This window comes from Podarcis gaigeae (genome assembly GCF_964106915.1).
Source record: "Podarcis gaigeae genome assembly, chromosome: 15".
Taxonomy (NCBI): domain Eukaryota; kingdom Metazoa; phylum Chordata; class Lepidosauria; order Squamata; family Lacertidae; genus Podarcis; species Podarcis gaigeae.
In genome coordinates this window covers 4,433,526-4,450,717 of record NC_139692.1, presented here as the reverse complement: position 1 = coordinate 4,450,717, position 17,192 = coordinate 4,433,526, and the positions used below count along the sequence as shown (strand labels likewise).

At 40.7% G+C, this 17,192-nt stretch overlaps 1 protein-coding gene across 6 annotated transcripts in view; it reads right to left on the bottom strand.

The window, feature by feature from the left end:
- Nucleotides 1–877: 877 nt before the first annotated feature.
- The window catches only part of PPP2R2A (protein phosphatase 2 regulatory subunit Balpha), a 63,094-nt gene continuing 46,779 nt past the window's right edge, over nucleotides 878–17,192 (bottom strand). For all 6 annotated transcript variants that reach the window (XM_083713642.1, XM_083713643.1, XM_083713640.1 and 3 more), the window contains 7 exons: nucleotides 14,841–15,006; nucleotides 13,073–13,185; nucleotides 11,594–11,771; nucleotides 10,898–11,062; nucleotides 9,696–9,865; nucleotides 9,284–9,375; nucleotides 878–2,614 (listed from right to left, as the gene is read on the bottom strand). In XM_083713642.1, coding sequence (XP_083569768.1) covers nucleotides 2,335–2,614; nucleotides 9,284–9,375; nucleotides 9,696–9,865; nucleotides 10,898–11,062; nucleotides 11,594–11,771; nucleotides 13,073–13,185; nucleotides 14,841–15,006 — 1,164 coding nt within the window. In that variant the 3' untranslated portion in view covers nucleotides 878–2,334. The remainder of the gene's footprint in view (nucleotides 2,615–9,283; nucleotides 9,376–9,695; nucleotides 9,866–10,897; nucleotides 11,063–11,593; nucleotides 11,772–13,072; nucleotides 13,186–14,840; nucleotides 15,007–17,192) is intronic.

Below are 17,192 nucleotides of genomic sequence, written 5' to 3'. Positions count from 1 at the left end.
AACACTGTCCATCCATCTCGTCCTCTGTCGTCCCCTTCTCCTTGTGCCCTCCATCTTTCCCAGCATCAGGGTCTTTTCCAGGGAGTCTTCTCTTCTCATGAGATGGCCAAAGTATTGGAGTCTCAGCTTCAGGATCTGTCCTTCCAGTGAGCACTCAGGGCTGATTTCCTTCAGAATGGAGAGGTTTGATCTTCTTGCAGTCCATGGGACTCTCAAGAGTCTCCTCCAGCACCATAACTCAAAAGCATCAATTCTTCGGCGATCAGCCTTTATGGTCCAGCTCTCACTTCCATACATAACTACTGGGAAGACCATGGCTTTAACTATACGGACCTTTGTTGGTAAGGTGATGTCTCTGCTTTTTAAGATGCTGTCTAGGTTTGCCATTGCCTTTCTCCCAAGGAGCAGGCGTCTTAATTTCGTGACTGCTGTCACCATCTGCAGTGATCACAATTTATTGAGGTATTGCCAAATTCTGATCAAAAATACTAGGTTTCCACATAGATTATGATAGGTTCATGATCAGAGTAGACCCAACTGTCAAGGGATCCAATCTTCTGAAGACTGCACCATGTCCCATTTTCTCATTAAAGGTTTTGGGTCAGTTGTCTGAATACTAAATAGCAGAAAGATTCTAGGCGGCTACTTTCAACACTTTGAATGCATTATAAACATACAACACCAGATGGCGCCAGAGAGCAAAAAAGCTATGTGATTTTTGCATAGCGGTTTCCCCCCTTTTGTTAACAATTTAATTTCTGACTTATTTATAGCATTTTTTCCTGTGTGTATATCCACCTTTAGTGCTTAGATTCTGAATAACATGCAGACAGCTACTGTCATTTATTTGTGGACTTGAAGCATTTTCTGATCACCGTGACTTTTCAAGTTTGTCTTTAATGGCAGGAGTTTCGAAAAGTCAAATGAAAAAAGGAACACTCATAAGGTAAAACTACATTTCCATTCAAGTTACCAGTAGCAACAGAAATACATAAAATATAGGGATACTCAAGAATGCAGTATAATTTTTAAAATCTATTTAAATCACTTTATATTAAATTTTGCACGACGTACTGCTTAAAAAACAAGAGATTTTAATGACATCTTTTTAAAAAAGAAAAGAAAAAGCACTGTCATGTGAATCTGGATCCTAAACAAGGCATTCAATAAAATTAGGACAAAGGGGTTAACATAAGAAAAAGGTTAGTCCCATAAAACCTTAATTGTAGTCTACAAAAGTTCAGCCCCCCCCAATTCAGACAAAGAGCTCTGTTAACAGAGGAAAGAGGGGGAAAGGGAAGCATTTACCAATATATGAAATGAATGAATGAATGACTGTTCAATAGAATCCAAGAGGTTGTTTTTTTAAAAAAAAAATGCAAACTGCTCTTAAATACTAAAGTGACATTTTAACATTTTCATATAGAAATAAAAAGAACAACCCTTCCTCCATTTCCTAATGAAAAATAATACTGGTTAAAATCAATGCCAAAACATTTTATCATGCGTCAAGTTATTTTTAATAATAAAAAAAGAAATTCATATATAAAGAGGTAGATTAAAAAGGGGAAAAAAGAACAGATTCACCATTCTTTGTCACTTTTATTCAGTAGAATCCCACCCACCCACCTTTTAGGATTTTATTTTTTATGCCAGAAATGGCAAAGAGTGATTACAGTCAATTATTTATTAAAAACATTTTATTCTTTGCAACACAGACCCCTTTGACCCATTTTATGTGCTTTTCACTTTTTTTTCTCTATGCACCACCACCATGGGGCGGAGGGGAGGGGAACGGGTTTTTTTTTAAGGGAAAGGAGTCCAGGAGGCATAGGAGGAATGCTACAAGCCACAGCAAGAACGAGCTGTTGTTTAATAATAAAAAAGGGCCACAAATAATACAGTAATGAGGTTACACAATTAAATCCCACAGCATGACTTGAAGGCTTTTCCCTGTGGCAGACGTCATCACAATGGAAGGCATAAAAAACTGGAGGAACCAAATGTTGATAATAGTCCAACCTCTAGTCCATTAGGCAAGATGGTGCAAGTAGTCGTTGTGTTAAAAAGTGCCCTAGCCTCACCTCAATGGCTAGCAGACATGGAGAACTCCTCAACAGAGAGAAACCATCCACATAGCTATCTAGAAGAGTGTGTTGTCAAATATGGCACATTTTTAAATACTGGGAAAGATGTGCCACAATGGACTTCTCTCTCTCTCTCTCTTGCTCTCCCTCACTCTGTTTTCTCCCCTCAATTGTTTACGGGTACAAATGCTAGATTCATCTATCTGAACTATGCAGGAAGTGGACTCCTCTGCTAGGAACACTAGCTCTAATTCACTTTGTCTTGAAATATATACAAGTTGTTTGTAGTGGCTACGGCAATGATATTTTCCTTGGGATGCCAGGCCGTGTGGAGGATTTTCTTGTTGAAGTCTAGGCTGTCGACACTGATCTCGTCCTTCTTCCGTTTGCCGCTGGCGCAGACTTTGCGGGGCTTTAAGACGGTGCGGGGCTTATTGTTTTCCCGAGAAGCTTCTAAAGTGATATCCCGCTTTGTGTTCCTATCAAACATTCTGAAGAAGTTGTTGTAGGAGCCAGTCATGACGACACTGAAAGATGGAGAAGACAAAAGAGAGTTTCCAGGTGTGTTTCCTTGCTAGAAGCTTTTACTGCAGTTCTTTTTATTCAGGGAGCTGAATAAATATTCACGGGGAAAGTATCCTATCAAAAATACAATTGCATTTCAACAGCATGGGCACTTAATACATGAGCACAGGAAGCTGCCATATTCTGATCCAGCTAAGTATCAATGCTGATCGATTTCAGTATACTTATCTAGGATCAGCACTGTCTACACCAGTGTGTCTCTAACTTCGGTCCCCAACTGTTGTTGGACTACAACTCCCATCATCCCTGACCACTGGTCCTAGCTGCTAGGGATGATGGGAAGTTAGAGAAACACTGGAGATGGCAGAAATTGAACCTGGGACCTTCTGCATGCAAGATAGATGTTCTAACACTAAGCCTTCTCAGTGCTCAAACAGTTTAATGATTAACTATTTTCATGGAACTGAATCATGCGTGCTTTAGGAAATGCATTTTTGAACAGAAATTTCCAGTTTTACCAATACAAACAGAAACTGGAACACCAACATGTACAGTTCTTACACTAAATCACCTTACACATAAAATTAAAGGGAACTGGGATGCCTACTCTGTTAAACAGCTTTCAAACTGCTAGGTACCCAGTAACACCTCTGCATTGCTTGCTTTTAGAAGGATTGTCAGAACTTATTTATCAAACCCTGCAGTGAATGCAGTTCAGCCAAAGGAGCCAGGTAAATTCATGGCTGCAATGTGATGATCCCTGCCAAGGGGATGGGGAACTTTGCCCTCCCGATGATGTGGGACTTGAATTAGCATCAGCCCCAGCCAGCACTATCAGTTGTCTGGGATGATGGGAGCTGTAGTTTAGGAGTAACTGAAAGGTCACAGGCTGCCCATCCCTGCCGTAGCAGTCTGCTGTTACTGGGAAACAGTGAATTTCCTTCAACCCCACATACAAAAATGCAGCCTTTCCAAAATGACAAACAAGCAAACAAACAAACAAACAAACAAACAAACAAACAAACAAACAAACACCACCTCATTGCAACTATCAAAAGAATCAAGATGGCAACACTGAAATGGCTTCTCTCAGAGCTCCAAGAACTGAGAATATCTGGAGGAGTTTGAAAACTGTGTTAAGAATCTGTTCATTTGGGCTTCTGGTTCCGCTCTGCCTTAATGCAGGGAGCCCCTATGACAGCGGGAGATTGTAGGTAAAGGAAAAACAAGGATGATTGAGAGCAAATCATCCTTGCAAATTCCACCCAGGGACAGGGGGAACGAGCTTCAATTGTAGTTCGTCTCAGAACCTGGCTCTCGCTCCGGCATGGAATGAGGGGGGCAGGGAGGCACCGAGCCTGGCAAAAACCCTCCAATGCTGCCATTAAGAAGCAGAGGTTCTCCTCTTAATTAGAACTTAATTGGATTAAAGTACAGGTGCGTGCTGGAAGAGATGAGATCACAAATTGTGGAAAAAACCAACTGCAAGGACTTTAAGGTTTGAATCTGTGATAAGACTTCATTCGGTGAAAAAGGCGGTGGGGGGGAGCCTACAGTTTCTTTATTTAAAGTTTTATTCTCTACATTTATGATTTGGCAACCCTCCTCTGAATGTTAGTTCAAATTATATTTGTATAAGAAGAACTTGGATTATAAATATGGCATATAACATCAAACAGAACTGTGTGTGTTAAAAAAGGAGGGAGGGAAGCTCTATTTTGCAAAAGGTTTACGATGGAAACTTAGAACTGACTCTTCCCCATCCTTTATTATATACAAAGTGAACTGAATAATGCTAAGAAGACTTGGAATTTAATTTAATTGGAAGGATAATCAGCTGGAAAGAAGGATGAAAGGAGTCTGTGAGTTGCCAAGGAACTAGTAAGGTTCTTTACTGAGTCATCTGCAGTCTGACAGACCACTCTTTTTCCTAGGCTGAGGGGGGAAATGATGACAATGGTTTATTTACTGGGACAGAGAGACCTTCGCAGCTGTTGTTAAAGTTCTTGGTGCAAAACAATGAAACACGAGACGAAGCGATGGAGATATTTCTGGAATAACAATGGGATACCTGCTCCGCCCAAGGCATGGCGGATAACAGCAATAATTGGGGGAAAGAAAGACATAACATCTTACAAGGACAGGACGAAACACCATGGACAGAATAATTGCCACACAGAGGAAGAACAAGGATCTAGTGTGAGTTCCTCACTTGAAGTTTTATAAATCATTTAATGTATCAAATGGATAGAGGTTATTAATATTGCAGTTGTTGTATAAGGGATTATTATGATGACCGGAATATAATTTAAACTAGTAAGATTTTGGAACACAGAAATAAAGGAAATAATAAAATCTAGCATGTGGGGAGGGGGTACTTTAACTAAATTATATAATTTGGTACTTGAATGATTGGTATTAATAATTGTATTATAAATTGGTATTGTTATAATAGGCTATTAAAAGGTAAAGGTACCCCTGCCCATACGGGCCAGCGCTGTCCGCAGACACTTCCGGGTCACGTGGCCAGCGTGACAAGCTGCATCTGGCGAGCCAGCGCAGCACACGGGACGCCATTTACCTTCCCGCTGGAGCGGTACCTATTTATCTACTTGCACTTTGACATGCTTTCGAACTGCTAGGTTGGCAGGCGCTGGGACCGAACGACGGGAGCGCACCCCGTCGCGGGGATTCGAACCGCCGACCATGCGATCGGCAAGTCCTAGGCGCTGAGGTTTTACCCACAGCGCCACCCGCGTCCCTATAATAGGCTATTATTGGAGTGTAAATGAAAACTAATACAAATTTATTCCAAAAAGAAAAAAGTAATCTGTTAATTTGTTTAGGGCATTTTAAATCCCAGGCAATCAGGGCAGCAAATCTGGTTCCTCTTCATTTTGCCAACAACTTTATGGCGTAGGACAACCTGTGAAATGGCGATTTGCGCAAGGTAACCCAGGGAGCTTCACGTCCTAGTGAAAATTTGACACTCTTAACTACTATGCCCACAGTCTCTTACAGACTGCCATTCCTATGACTGACTTCATATTTTATTTCCAGGAAGCAGTTCGTGCTATACTGGGAATAGTGACAAGCCCTCTAATCATGGCAAAATTATGACGCAGTTGCTAAGAAAATAATTATGATATAATGACACTTGTGTGCCTCTTAGGTATGCCTGACTTTCACACTCCTAAGAGCCAGAAAAGGGTCACATCACTCCTGTGTAGTAGAGCTAAACTAATAAACCTGTAGTCTGATCAGACATTGAATTAGATTGCCTGCCTGGACTGCAGCTCTTCAAGGTGTAGGTGGAGAAGCCTCCAGTATGCGGGAAGATAGCCTATCATTCTCCTATGCAATGTTTCATCTTTCAGGAAGGATGTTTTACATTTTAATTAATCAGGCACTCTGGACTGCATTGTCCAGAAAGAACTGCATCATCACCCCTTTCTTTATATTTAAATTCTTTATTCAAATGTATTTCTTTAAAGAAAAAAATCCATAAAAATATAAAACAAAACCGCAGCCACATAGAATTACCCAGCATCCATATGGAGTATGAAAATTAAATATTGTTCCCTGTCGGCCTCCAGCAATTGAACTGACAGGGACATTCTTATTATTCAGGCTGTAGGAGGCAAGTTTGGAGAAGAAAGCAGTAAGTGGAATAAAGATGCACCACACTTTAAAATAACTGCTAGTGCACATTAGCTTTTAATGCAGCTTTTCTTTGTAGAGGAGGGACCACAGCTCACCGAGAGCCCATGGTTTGTATGCTGAAGGTTCCAGGTTCAATCACCATTGTAAAGAAAAAGCCTCAGGTAGCAGGTGGGTAGGAAAACTTCCTACAATACCAGGCTGGAGGGGTAAATAATCTGACCTAGCAGTTATGGCCCTAAAATGAGAAAAGGAGGCCAAGAACCGAACTGTCCACAGGCAAGGCTGTTTTTAAGCCTGAAAAATTAATGGCACACATAACAATGCACCCATAATGATGATGGAACTACAGCAGACAATTAATCAAGCCAAAATGGTCAAAACACCAGGACCAGATGAACTGTCAGCAAAATTTTATAAGAAATTGTAAGATAACATTGTCCAGCCATTGAAAGATGTAATGAGTAAGATACTAAAAACAGGGAAGACTCCGGACTCTTGGAGAAATTCTTATATTACACTCATTCTTAAACAAGAAACAGACTTATTGTTATTAACAAACTATAGGCTAATTTCTCTATTAAATGATGACTGTAAGCTGTTTGCAGCTATATTGGCAAACCAGATAAAAATGGTACTAAAAGACATAATTCACCAAGATCAGACCAGGTTTTTGCCTGGTCGACAGATGAAAGATAATGTAAGGAATATAACTGGTAGAATACTTGGAGGTAAGAAATTGGAAGCAAGCAGCATTGATGTTTAAAGATGCAGAAAAGGTCTTTGATAATATTTTGTGGACTTTTATGAAGAAAATGATGGAAATGATTAATTTCAGAGAGACCTTTTGGAAAGGAATAGAAGCAATATATTCAAATCAATATGCAATGCTGATAGCAAATAATGAGCTAACAGAAAAATGTAAAATAACAAAAGGGACAAGACAGGTGCTATGTCACTATTGTTGTTTATATTGCCTTTAGAAGTCTTAGCTGGAAGAATAAGATCTGATGTATCAATTAAATGGATAACAGTGGGTCAGAGAGCATATAAACTGAAGGTATTTGCCAATGAAGTGGCATTATCAGTAGAGGAGCCACTGGTTAGTATACCAAAGGCTTTAGAAGAAATCAGTGAATTTGGAGAAGTAGAAGGTTTAAAACAAAAGCAAGATGAAAATTTTGGTTAAAAATGTGAATGATCAAATGAAGAAAGATCTACAGTCGACTGGAGTAATAATTGAAAAGAAACTTAAATATCTAGGAGTGTGGCAGATAGCAAAGAATATAAATATTTTAAAAGACAATTATGTTAAAATTGGGGGGAAATTAAGAAAAATTTAGAAATGTGGGGAAGAATGAATCTGTCCTTATTGGGGAGGATATCGGTGAAAATGCATGCTGCAAATGTAAAGAGAAGGAGGGCACCTTGTACCACACGTGGTGGTCATGTAAGGTAATAAAAAACTTTGGGGAGATGATATATAATGAGTTGAAAAAATGTTAAAGGTAACTTTTTTTAAAAAAATGAGAAGTTTTTCTTTTAGGTGCGGAGATACCGAAGGAACAGAAAAAGCTGTTCATGTATGCGACCACAGCTGCCCGGATGCTGGTAGCCCAGAGATGGAAGGTACAGATACAGAGCCAACCAAGGAAAAATGGCAGAAGAAATTAATGGACTAGGCCAAAATGCCAAAATTAACAGGAAGAATTAGAAACCAGGAAGAATCAACTTTTAATAAAGAATGGGGGAAATATATAATTTATTTGAAAAATTATTGTAAACAATTAAATTCATTAGCAGGATTGATTTATAACTTGTAGTTAAAATTTTGAACTAAGGAATATAAAGGATTTATTAAAACTTGGAATTATAAAGGAGATGAGGGAGGCGGAATTCTGACATAAGGATCCACAAAAGAGGGAGAGAGTTTCTGCTTCATTGACTATGCAAAAGCCTTTGACTGTGTCGACCACAGCAAACTATGGCAAGTTCTTAAAAGAAATGGGAGTGCCTGATCACCTCATCTGTCTCCTGAGAAATCTCTATGTGGGACAAGAAGCTACAGTTAGAACTGGATATGGAACAACTGATTGGTTCAAAATTGGGAAAGGAGTACGGCAAGGCTGTATATTGTCTCCCTGCTTATTTAACTTATATGCAGAATTCATCATGCGAAAGGCTGGGCTGGATGAATCCCAAGCCAGAATTAAGATAGCCAGAAGAAATATCAACAACCTCAGATATGCAGATGACACAACCTTGATGGCAGAAAGTGAGGAGGAATTAAACAACCTTTAATGAGGGTGAAAGAGGAGAGTGCAAAATATGGTCTGAAGCTCAACATCAAAAAAATGAAGATCATGGCCACTGGTCCCATCACCTCCTGGCAAATAGAAGGGGAAGAAATGGAGGCAGTGAGAGATTTTACTTTCTTGGGCTCCATATCACTGCAGATGGTGCCAGCAGTCATGAAATTAAAAGATGCCTGCTTCTTGGGAGAAAAGCAATGATAAACCTAGACAGCATCTAAACAACAACAACAAAAATTAAAAAACTGAAAAATAAATTTGTGAATGGCTTGGAAAAAAACACACACGGTTTTACAGGGGGATTACATGGTAAAAAAAAAATTTAATGGCCTGCATTTGCACAAGGCCCCCTTGAAGCGGGAGGTTGGGGGATTGTTAATACAGTTCATCTGGAATCCACAAAGCATCCTGAGACAAAGCCACATGGCAGGAGACGAGAACAGTAAAACTATGACAGCTGAATGAACGAAAATGACAAGTCAACAAGAAGCTCTTTTCACCTCACTATTTGTACTCTCCCTGCCCCCAAAATAGTCTCCTAAACATCTGGTTTAAGGCAAAAATGTGAGCCTGAGATAAGGGAGGAGAGGGAAGCACATTTCTTTCAGGTATTGCTCAACCAAGGAAACAGTACTTCAAATCACCAGCTTGCATTCAAGTGCTCAGAAATAAAAGAAAACGAAATAAGTCGAGACTTGCCTGTCTGATCCGTTCCAGCAGCACTCAAACTTGTCAAAAATGCAGTCATTTTCATAAAGTGAACAAAGTTTACTTCTGAGGTATTCATGTACCTAAGGAGGAGGAGACACAGTGGTTGGGCATGATGACAATAAATGAATTGTTCAATATTTTGAGTTTTTAAAAACATCAGTATCTATTATGAAGCCAAATATGGAATTTTAATCATTAAAATTGATATAGTACATATTTTATTTTCCACTTTTTATTTTTATCTTACTTTGTTCAATTAAATTGTTCGTAAGAAAAATCAATTAAATATATATATTAAAAAAGGTCTTATCCATGCAGATTCAAGGACATATGTATTACTTAGACACGTACACTGTGATTTCCAAAGTCAAATCTGAGACCCAATATCTTCATAGCATACCTGGTATGTTTCCACAGGTCTGTTTTCCATATTTAAATCCCAAATTTTCACGGACAGATAATCCCTAGTCATCATATATCGACCACTATGGCTGAATTTGACATCAGATATGGAGGAGATGATTTCGGAGAAAAACGATCGGTTGCTAGGGTCTTCTGGCTCTTCAAACACTGCAAGCAGAAGACAAGCACAGTGGTTCTATCATCACATTTCATGAAGATAAACATTCGTTTCTCATGCACATTGAAGCAAAAAAGGAGTAATATCACTACTGGGGATCCCAAATGGATGTGAAGAGAAATATTACACATTAGTTGCCTGATTGAAAAACAAACAAACCCTGAGGCAATGTTGTTATTTTAAACCAGAATCCTCACAATGTGAGACAGACCTCCTTATACAGATGCATACATTTCCCAGGAGAGGTGTAAGCGGTTCAAGGTCTCCAGCCAGGCAAACTATGTTTTGTGCCAAAAATATCCAAATCTACCAGCCTATATAGGATCATAGAATTGTAGAGTTGTAGGTGACCCTGAGGGCCATCTAGTCCAACCGCCTGCAAACACAGGAATCTCAACTCAAACATCCATGACAGATGGGCATTCAACTTTTGCAAAGACTATGCAAACTGAACTTTGTAGAATACCTTTTTTAAAAAAATGAAAGAAATTTGCTAATAAACATGGAGGGTAGTCTGGAGCAATCTGAAGCCTAACTGTCAGCCACTGGAAATAATTCAGCCACATTCACCCACTCCAAGTCTGGCTATTAAGATCTCAACAAGCATTGCCCACAAACTTTCCAGAGTATCTCTGCAGCCACTGATGGACCGAAGCTTGTTTTCAAAACAACACCGTGAAATCTGAAATCCTTAAAGTGCCAAGTTCTGAAACCAATCTACATCTTTCTAGGCCTTGAGTGAACTTCTACTGCCTTGAATGGACTTGGAGGAACAGTGCAGACCAGCTGTTTGTCTCTACCATAGTCTCATTATTATGGCTTGTGTGTTGCTCTGCTATGCTGAGTGGCAGTGGATAGAAGCAATGATGTTTTTAACTGTACTGTTTCTACAGGGTTATGGCACCCCTTGGGGTTGGCAAGCTTAAACACCCTCTACATTTTCTTGCCTGACTCATGATTTTCTCGAAACAGACAAAAAAACAGCAACAAGAAGTTGATTAGTACTGAAAGAAACTACTTACATTTTGAATGCCTGTCGCAGAGTGCAGATGCCCTCATGTCACAAAGACGGATTGTTCCTTTGCTACTGCTGTATACGAATGTGTTACAACTGTTTGGATGGAATTCTGCTGCCGTTATCACCTCTGTCAGTTCTTCCATGTTGGCAGGCTTAATATCTACAATATCTAGAGATTTATTACGTTAAGGACTCTCCTTTTAGCAAGTTTCACAGCCCCTTTTTTGCACTGTAACCAACCATCAGGGGAAAGAGATTTCTGGAGAATGCTGCTCTTTAGATTCCAGTACTATGGGGGAGAAAAACCTTTCTACCTATGTTATCCAAACCATACATACATCCTGTAAATTTCCATCACATTTCCTCATGCTCCCCTCCCCAATAAATAGAACCTTGTCTCGTAAGAGAGTTGCTCCAGCAGCCTGTGTCATTTTCTTTGCCCAATTTCACACTTTTCCAGTTCCACAATATTCTTTTCGTCCAGTCAACTGTGCACAATACTCCAAGACGGGTTGTACCACAGATTTATATAATACTGGCAGTTTTGTTTTTGATATGGTCCTAATATTCCCTGACATGGAATTCATCTTTTTCACAGCAGAAAAAGATGGAAGGAAGGAAGGCAATACTACTCTAAGATAAATCAAATGATCTTCCACCAAATTAATTCAATATAAATACATTTTTGAGAAAAAGATACTAAAACTTCTGTCTGTAATTTCCAGGTGCCACAAGTTAATCCGTAGGTCATCAGCAGACAGGTATGTTTCATAATCACTATTGATGGAGATAGAGTTAATGTGGTATGTATGTGCATTGGCAAATATTCTTCGTGGACTGGCTTCCACCATGAGATCCATGGGCCTGAATACTGGCACCTGCAAAGTACAAGGGAACAGAGACATATTCAGCAGCGGTGAAGTAGTGGCAAATTCTGAACTGCAGGAACACATCATAACACACCCCAATGCCCTGTCCCTCCACGAAGAGCTAAAAAATGCAGGCAGCTATGTTGAGCTAGATATGCACATATATATCCACCCCACAAAACAACAGTGCACAGTACAATACCCAATTTACTAGGATCAGTTGACAGTGATGGAATAGACGTTTCTAAAATAAATTCAGCTTGTAGAAGAGATCTGGCAAATGATTATGCAAGAGTATTACCATTTAAAATGCAAGCATGGAGTACGAACCCCACCAAAGAAAAGGAAGAAAGTGTCCAACATCTCTGTTTGATTAGTTGACTTCCTCTATGCTAATCTATCACAAACAATAAGAAAACACGACATCACCGACATCACCTTGTTCACTTGCCAGAGCAAGGAGGACCCATCAGTTCACCCAGTGCTTCATCAGATGTCACATTCACTCCTGTTGAATTGTTATGCAAAAAGTGCCCTGGAGCTGACCTCCCTGTGTTTCCCTTCCACTGTATCATTGGGGAATGAAGAAGATTTTACAATCTCCAACCGTAAATCTTGAGGGTGGTCCAGCATCAATTCCTTGCATGTATGCTAGATCCCTTGCACAGGAGAGTGACGATGGCACAGCTTAAGTGCTGAAAGGATCAAGTTGTACATGGCCAACGGCAATTAAACACTCATGGAAGCAGTAAAGCTTGGTCAAGCATTGTTTACTTGAAAGGCAGTATCAATCTTGTTGGTAGAAGACTATTTACAACTTTACTACCACACAGATAGTAAGGCACACTTCAATCCTACATGCTGCCTGCACACAGCTCAGCAGTCTCTCCCCTGTAGGAATCACGCAAGTCCACAGCTAGATGCTCCACATCTATTTATCTTCAAGAATCTTCTCACAGTTTTTGGAAATGAATGGCTCTTTCTCACTTACTCTAACAGGGAAGTGCACCACCAAATGCTATCAGCATGAGAGGCAGAAAGCCAACATCTCTTGGCATGGGAAGATCAGGGCTCATAGGAGTGGTGGTGGTTGTTTTGATCTGCTCAACATGGCTCTGGGCCTTCGGAGATGGAGAAATAGCTGTAGTGATTATCTGTTGATTTGGACATCATGCCAAACCACAGTTAGCCAGCATCTGATCTGAAGCCTGTTTTCAAACTGTGAGCCACTGTGGGGAAATCAAGACTATTCACGTTGCCCCCTTGACATTAAGTGCTTGCCACACGTGACAAATGAAAGTGTTACTCACCCGTAATGTTGTGACTGTAGTAGGGTCCCTATACCGCCCATCTTCTTCTTTCAAGTTATAGCCCTCTGGTCTTTTATCCCGTTCACTGATTTTCCATAGTTTTATTGTTTTATCTGAAATACATTACAGTGGTAGCAGTGAGCAGCGTTAAGAGTACCGAAACCATGACCAATAAAACGTACTGATTGCACAAGGGAAGACAATTCCAGCTAGTTAAAACTTGTTCATGGTTTTTATTTTTAAATAAACCTTTCTTCCACTGATGCTGAACAGTGGGCTGATAGTGCCCTGGCTTTGATTAATTTCCAATAGCAGAGGTGGCTAATCTGTAGTCTTTGGGATACTGCTGGTCTCCAACTCCCATCAGCCCCAGCCAGCATAGCAGATAGTCAAGGGATGATGGGAGTTGTTGTCCAGCAATATCTGGAGGGCCACAGGTTAATTACCCCTATCCTATAGGAAAGGGTGTAACAGCCTCAGACCAAGGCTTTTAGTGTGGCTGCCCTAATCTGTGGAACAGCATTCTTATGCCCACTATCCAGAAACAAATCAAGACATTTTTGCTCCAACAATAATTCCCAGCTGGATGAACAGGTCTCTGCCACTGGTGTCTACTTTGTATTGCTTTTAAATTTACTGTCACTCAGCTGTGTCACCTAGTGCCAGTCTGCTTAGTAGAACGCTTTTTACTAGCTGGTCAACCTGAATGATACATTACAAAGTACAGGTTCCATTCCTGAGGAGATTACAATCCAAATTCCAATGCTAAAGGGACAAGAGAAAGAATGGAAATGTGGGTACGGCTAAACTGGGGGCTGCCTATGTATTTATTTCTGTTACAGTGGTACCTCGGGTTACATTCGCTTCAGGTTACAGACTCCGCTAACCCAGAAATAGTACCTCGGGTTAAGAACGGACCTCCGAAATTAAGTACTTAACCTGAGGTACCACTGTACACATATTTTAGACTTAGCAGCAGTGGGGTATGGGGACAAAGGACAGTATAAACAATGGTTCTGACTACTGTGCAGGTTACCCAGAGCAGCTTGCAGAACCATGAAAAGATGTTTTCAAGTCTAATTTCATGCCTTATGGCACAGAACTAAAGACAACAAAGAAGCCCTCTTTTTGAAGTAGGAACTCAAAAGTGCACAGCTGGTCAAGGAGCCAGAAAAGAATATCCTGGGCTTCAGATCATACATTCAGGAATCCTGATGGGACAGACAGCAGAGCCAGACTAGAGTCTAGTGATACAGTCCTGCAGAAATTTCACCAAAGTGTTGGAGCTTCTCTCTGATTGATAACGTCAGCTAGCCAAGGAGGAGCAGCACTTTGGGAGGGTGAATAAAAGGAGCAGTTTCTGAGAGAGTTGGATTTGAGATGGGAGATAGGAAGCAGGGCTGGGCAATAACTGCTTTCCAACATTGTAATATACCACCTGCTAAACATTGTGGTACAGCGGTATATCAAAATGTCAGAAAGGAAGTGGCAAGGAAGAAGGCAGTTGCTGGTCGCTGTGTGCACCTTCTGCCTCTTCCTAAGCAACTCCTCCTCCAGCACCCACCATCCACCAACATTAGATGGGGATATGAAGATAACAAGAGCCCTGAAGAAGCAAATAGTCTAAAAAGAAGTGGGGAGGGCACACCTTTCACTTTAGCCATCAACTGCAGCTCATGCCTAAATTAAGAGAATGAAGAAAAAGGACGGCTGCACAAATAGGTCTATAGGAAGACCTGTCATAAATCAAACACTGAATGAGCCTTACCATTTGTAGACAATAAAAACTGAGCAGCATTTTTCTGGGGTAACCACCTAATTTTGTTGATCTTCTCTTCAATTTCTAAACTTTTCAAGTAGTCAAACTCTGGTTCATGGCTTTGAAAGGTACTGTAAACATTGTATTCTCCTCTGCTGTGAGATTGTGTTTTGTTCTGAAAGGGGAAGGGGAGCAGGGGGAGAGAGGAGAGAAATTGCATGGAATTCAGTGAATAACCAGTGTAGTTAATGTAGGCCACCTACAGATTACAATTAGTGTGATACAAAGAAATTAGAGCCACTTCACAGACATGAATTATTTCTGAGGCTGTCATTTAAGCAACAAACTCTTAATTGACCAATTATATGAGCTTACTGATCAATTTGCATTAATGAACACAAACATTCTGAAGCAATGAAAAAGCATTCTTTAGATCAAGGAAAGCGAATCCGTGGTCCTCCATCCCTGCCGGATTTCAAATGTGTAATAAACAACTATTGTGCTGTAGGACACCCTAGTCATGACTCACAGATGCTCTTCCCTCCAAACTGCTATCTAAAGCTAAACCTCTTGGCACTTGTTTAGCCAACATCTGCAATTACAAGAGGGTGATGAACCACACTCAAGGGCGTGAGGATGCCAATGCCATTTAAAAAATCCCAGGTACCTTTTCAAGCAGGAGGCAGGTCTGAAGCCAAATTCCAGCCCAAGGTAATTAACATTGCACTGGCATGAATCCCGCCTTATTCACAATTACGGGGCAGTATTCATTTCCTGCCTCCTAAGCTGTTCCACAATGCTTTGCACGGTTGCAATGCCGCCTCATTCCAGCCCAGGCATGACGACAGCTTTCATGTCAGGTGAATTCTACGAAGAGATCCTGTTTCAACCGATACTGCTCTGTGGAGGCGACTGGGAATCACCTGTTCTGATGGGTGGTGCTTGGCTGATACACAGGAAGCTGCCTTATATGAAGTCAGACAAATTGTCTTTCTACTCCAGTGCTATTACTGGACACGTTAAGGATCACCCTTTCCCATAACAACCTGCTCAGGAATAAAGTTCTTCTACAGAAACCCTTCTCAGGGCACTGCCACCAACTGAGGTCAAGCAGATAGCACCCAGCCCTCCTGTGGCGAAGTGGGTCCATGCGTCTGGCTGATAACCAGAAGTTTGGTGGTTTGAGCCCACCCAGGGACGGCTGTGGGAAGAATTCCTGCATTGCAGGGGGGGGGGGCTAGATGACTCTTGGGGTCCCTTCCAACTCTGACATTCTATGATTCTAAGAGTACTATGGAATTCCCTCCCTAGGAAAGCTCACCCAACACCCACTTGGTTATCATATAGGTGGTAGGCCAATACATATTTTTTTATTCTCACAGGCATTTTAATAAATTGTAAAGAATGAAGCAAGTGGCATTTTAAACACCAGGCCAGTGTTATTTTATCTCACCTTGTAGTTAAGATTGTTTTGAACTGATTGCTGAGTGTATGGACTTTTTTTAAACAGCAGACAAACATAATCTGGACAGCATCCATGCAAAAAGGAATGGACAAGATTTCATTGCGACATTCAGAGGGACAGGTAAGCAATACTGACTACGGGCGAGTCATACCTTCCAATCAACAGATAATGAACTGCTCTGGGATTTTAGGAAGATTTTATGAAAACAGACATTTCTTCCAATAAATATTCTGATCTGTAGCAGCTCTTCAGAGCTTTAGTGGAACTCTTTCTCATCACCTGCTAGCTTTAATTAACCGGAAATGCCAGAGACTGAACCCAGGACAAGCCTGTATCTCACCACTGAACTTATGTCCTTCTCCCACGGTCTTGCTCATGAAACGCGTAATGAACAAGATAATCCACCACAATCACGCAGGTGTGGAACAGTGTACCCCACTGTTGCACAGGGAGCATTTCATCAACACAAGTGGGAAGAGAGTAGCTCCTGCATGAACAGAGACCACGGTCTGCTCCCAGTGAGGGTTTTGGCATGAATTCTGGAACGGACATTTCCTCTGAAGAAACATACACATTTCCAGAAGCTCAATAAGCATTTTAAACAGAGATAGGGAAACATTTGGCCCTCCAGATGTGGCTGGGCTGCATCTCCCATCAGCCCCAGACAGCATAACCAGTGTTCAAGAATGATAGGAGTTGTAGTCCAGTAGAAGCTGGAGGGCCACAGGTTACCCATCCGTGTCTCAAAATACCTTTTCTGATTTCCCTAAGAAATAGATTTTATATATTAGATTCTTTTCAATTTCATTTATCTCAACCATAAACCACCACAAAACAGTAAGGGCAGTTTAATAATGAGAACAGATCAAACCAGCAGATAACACCAACCATAAAAT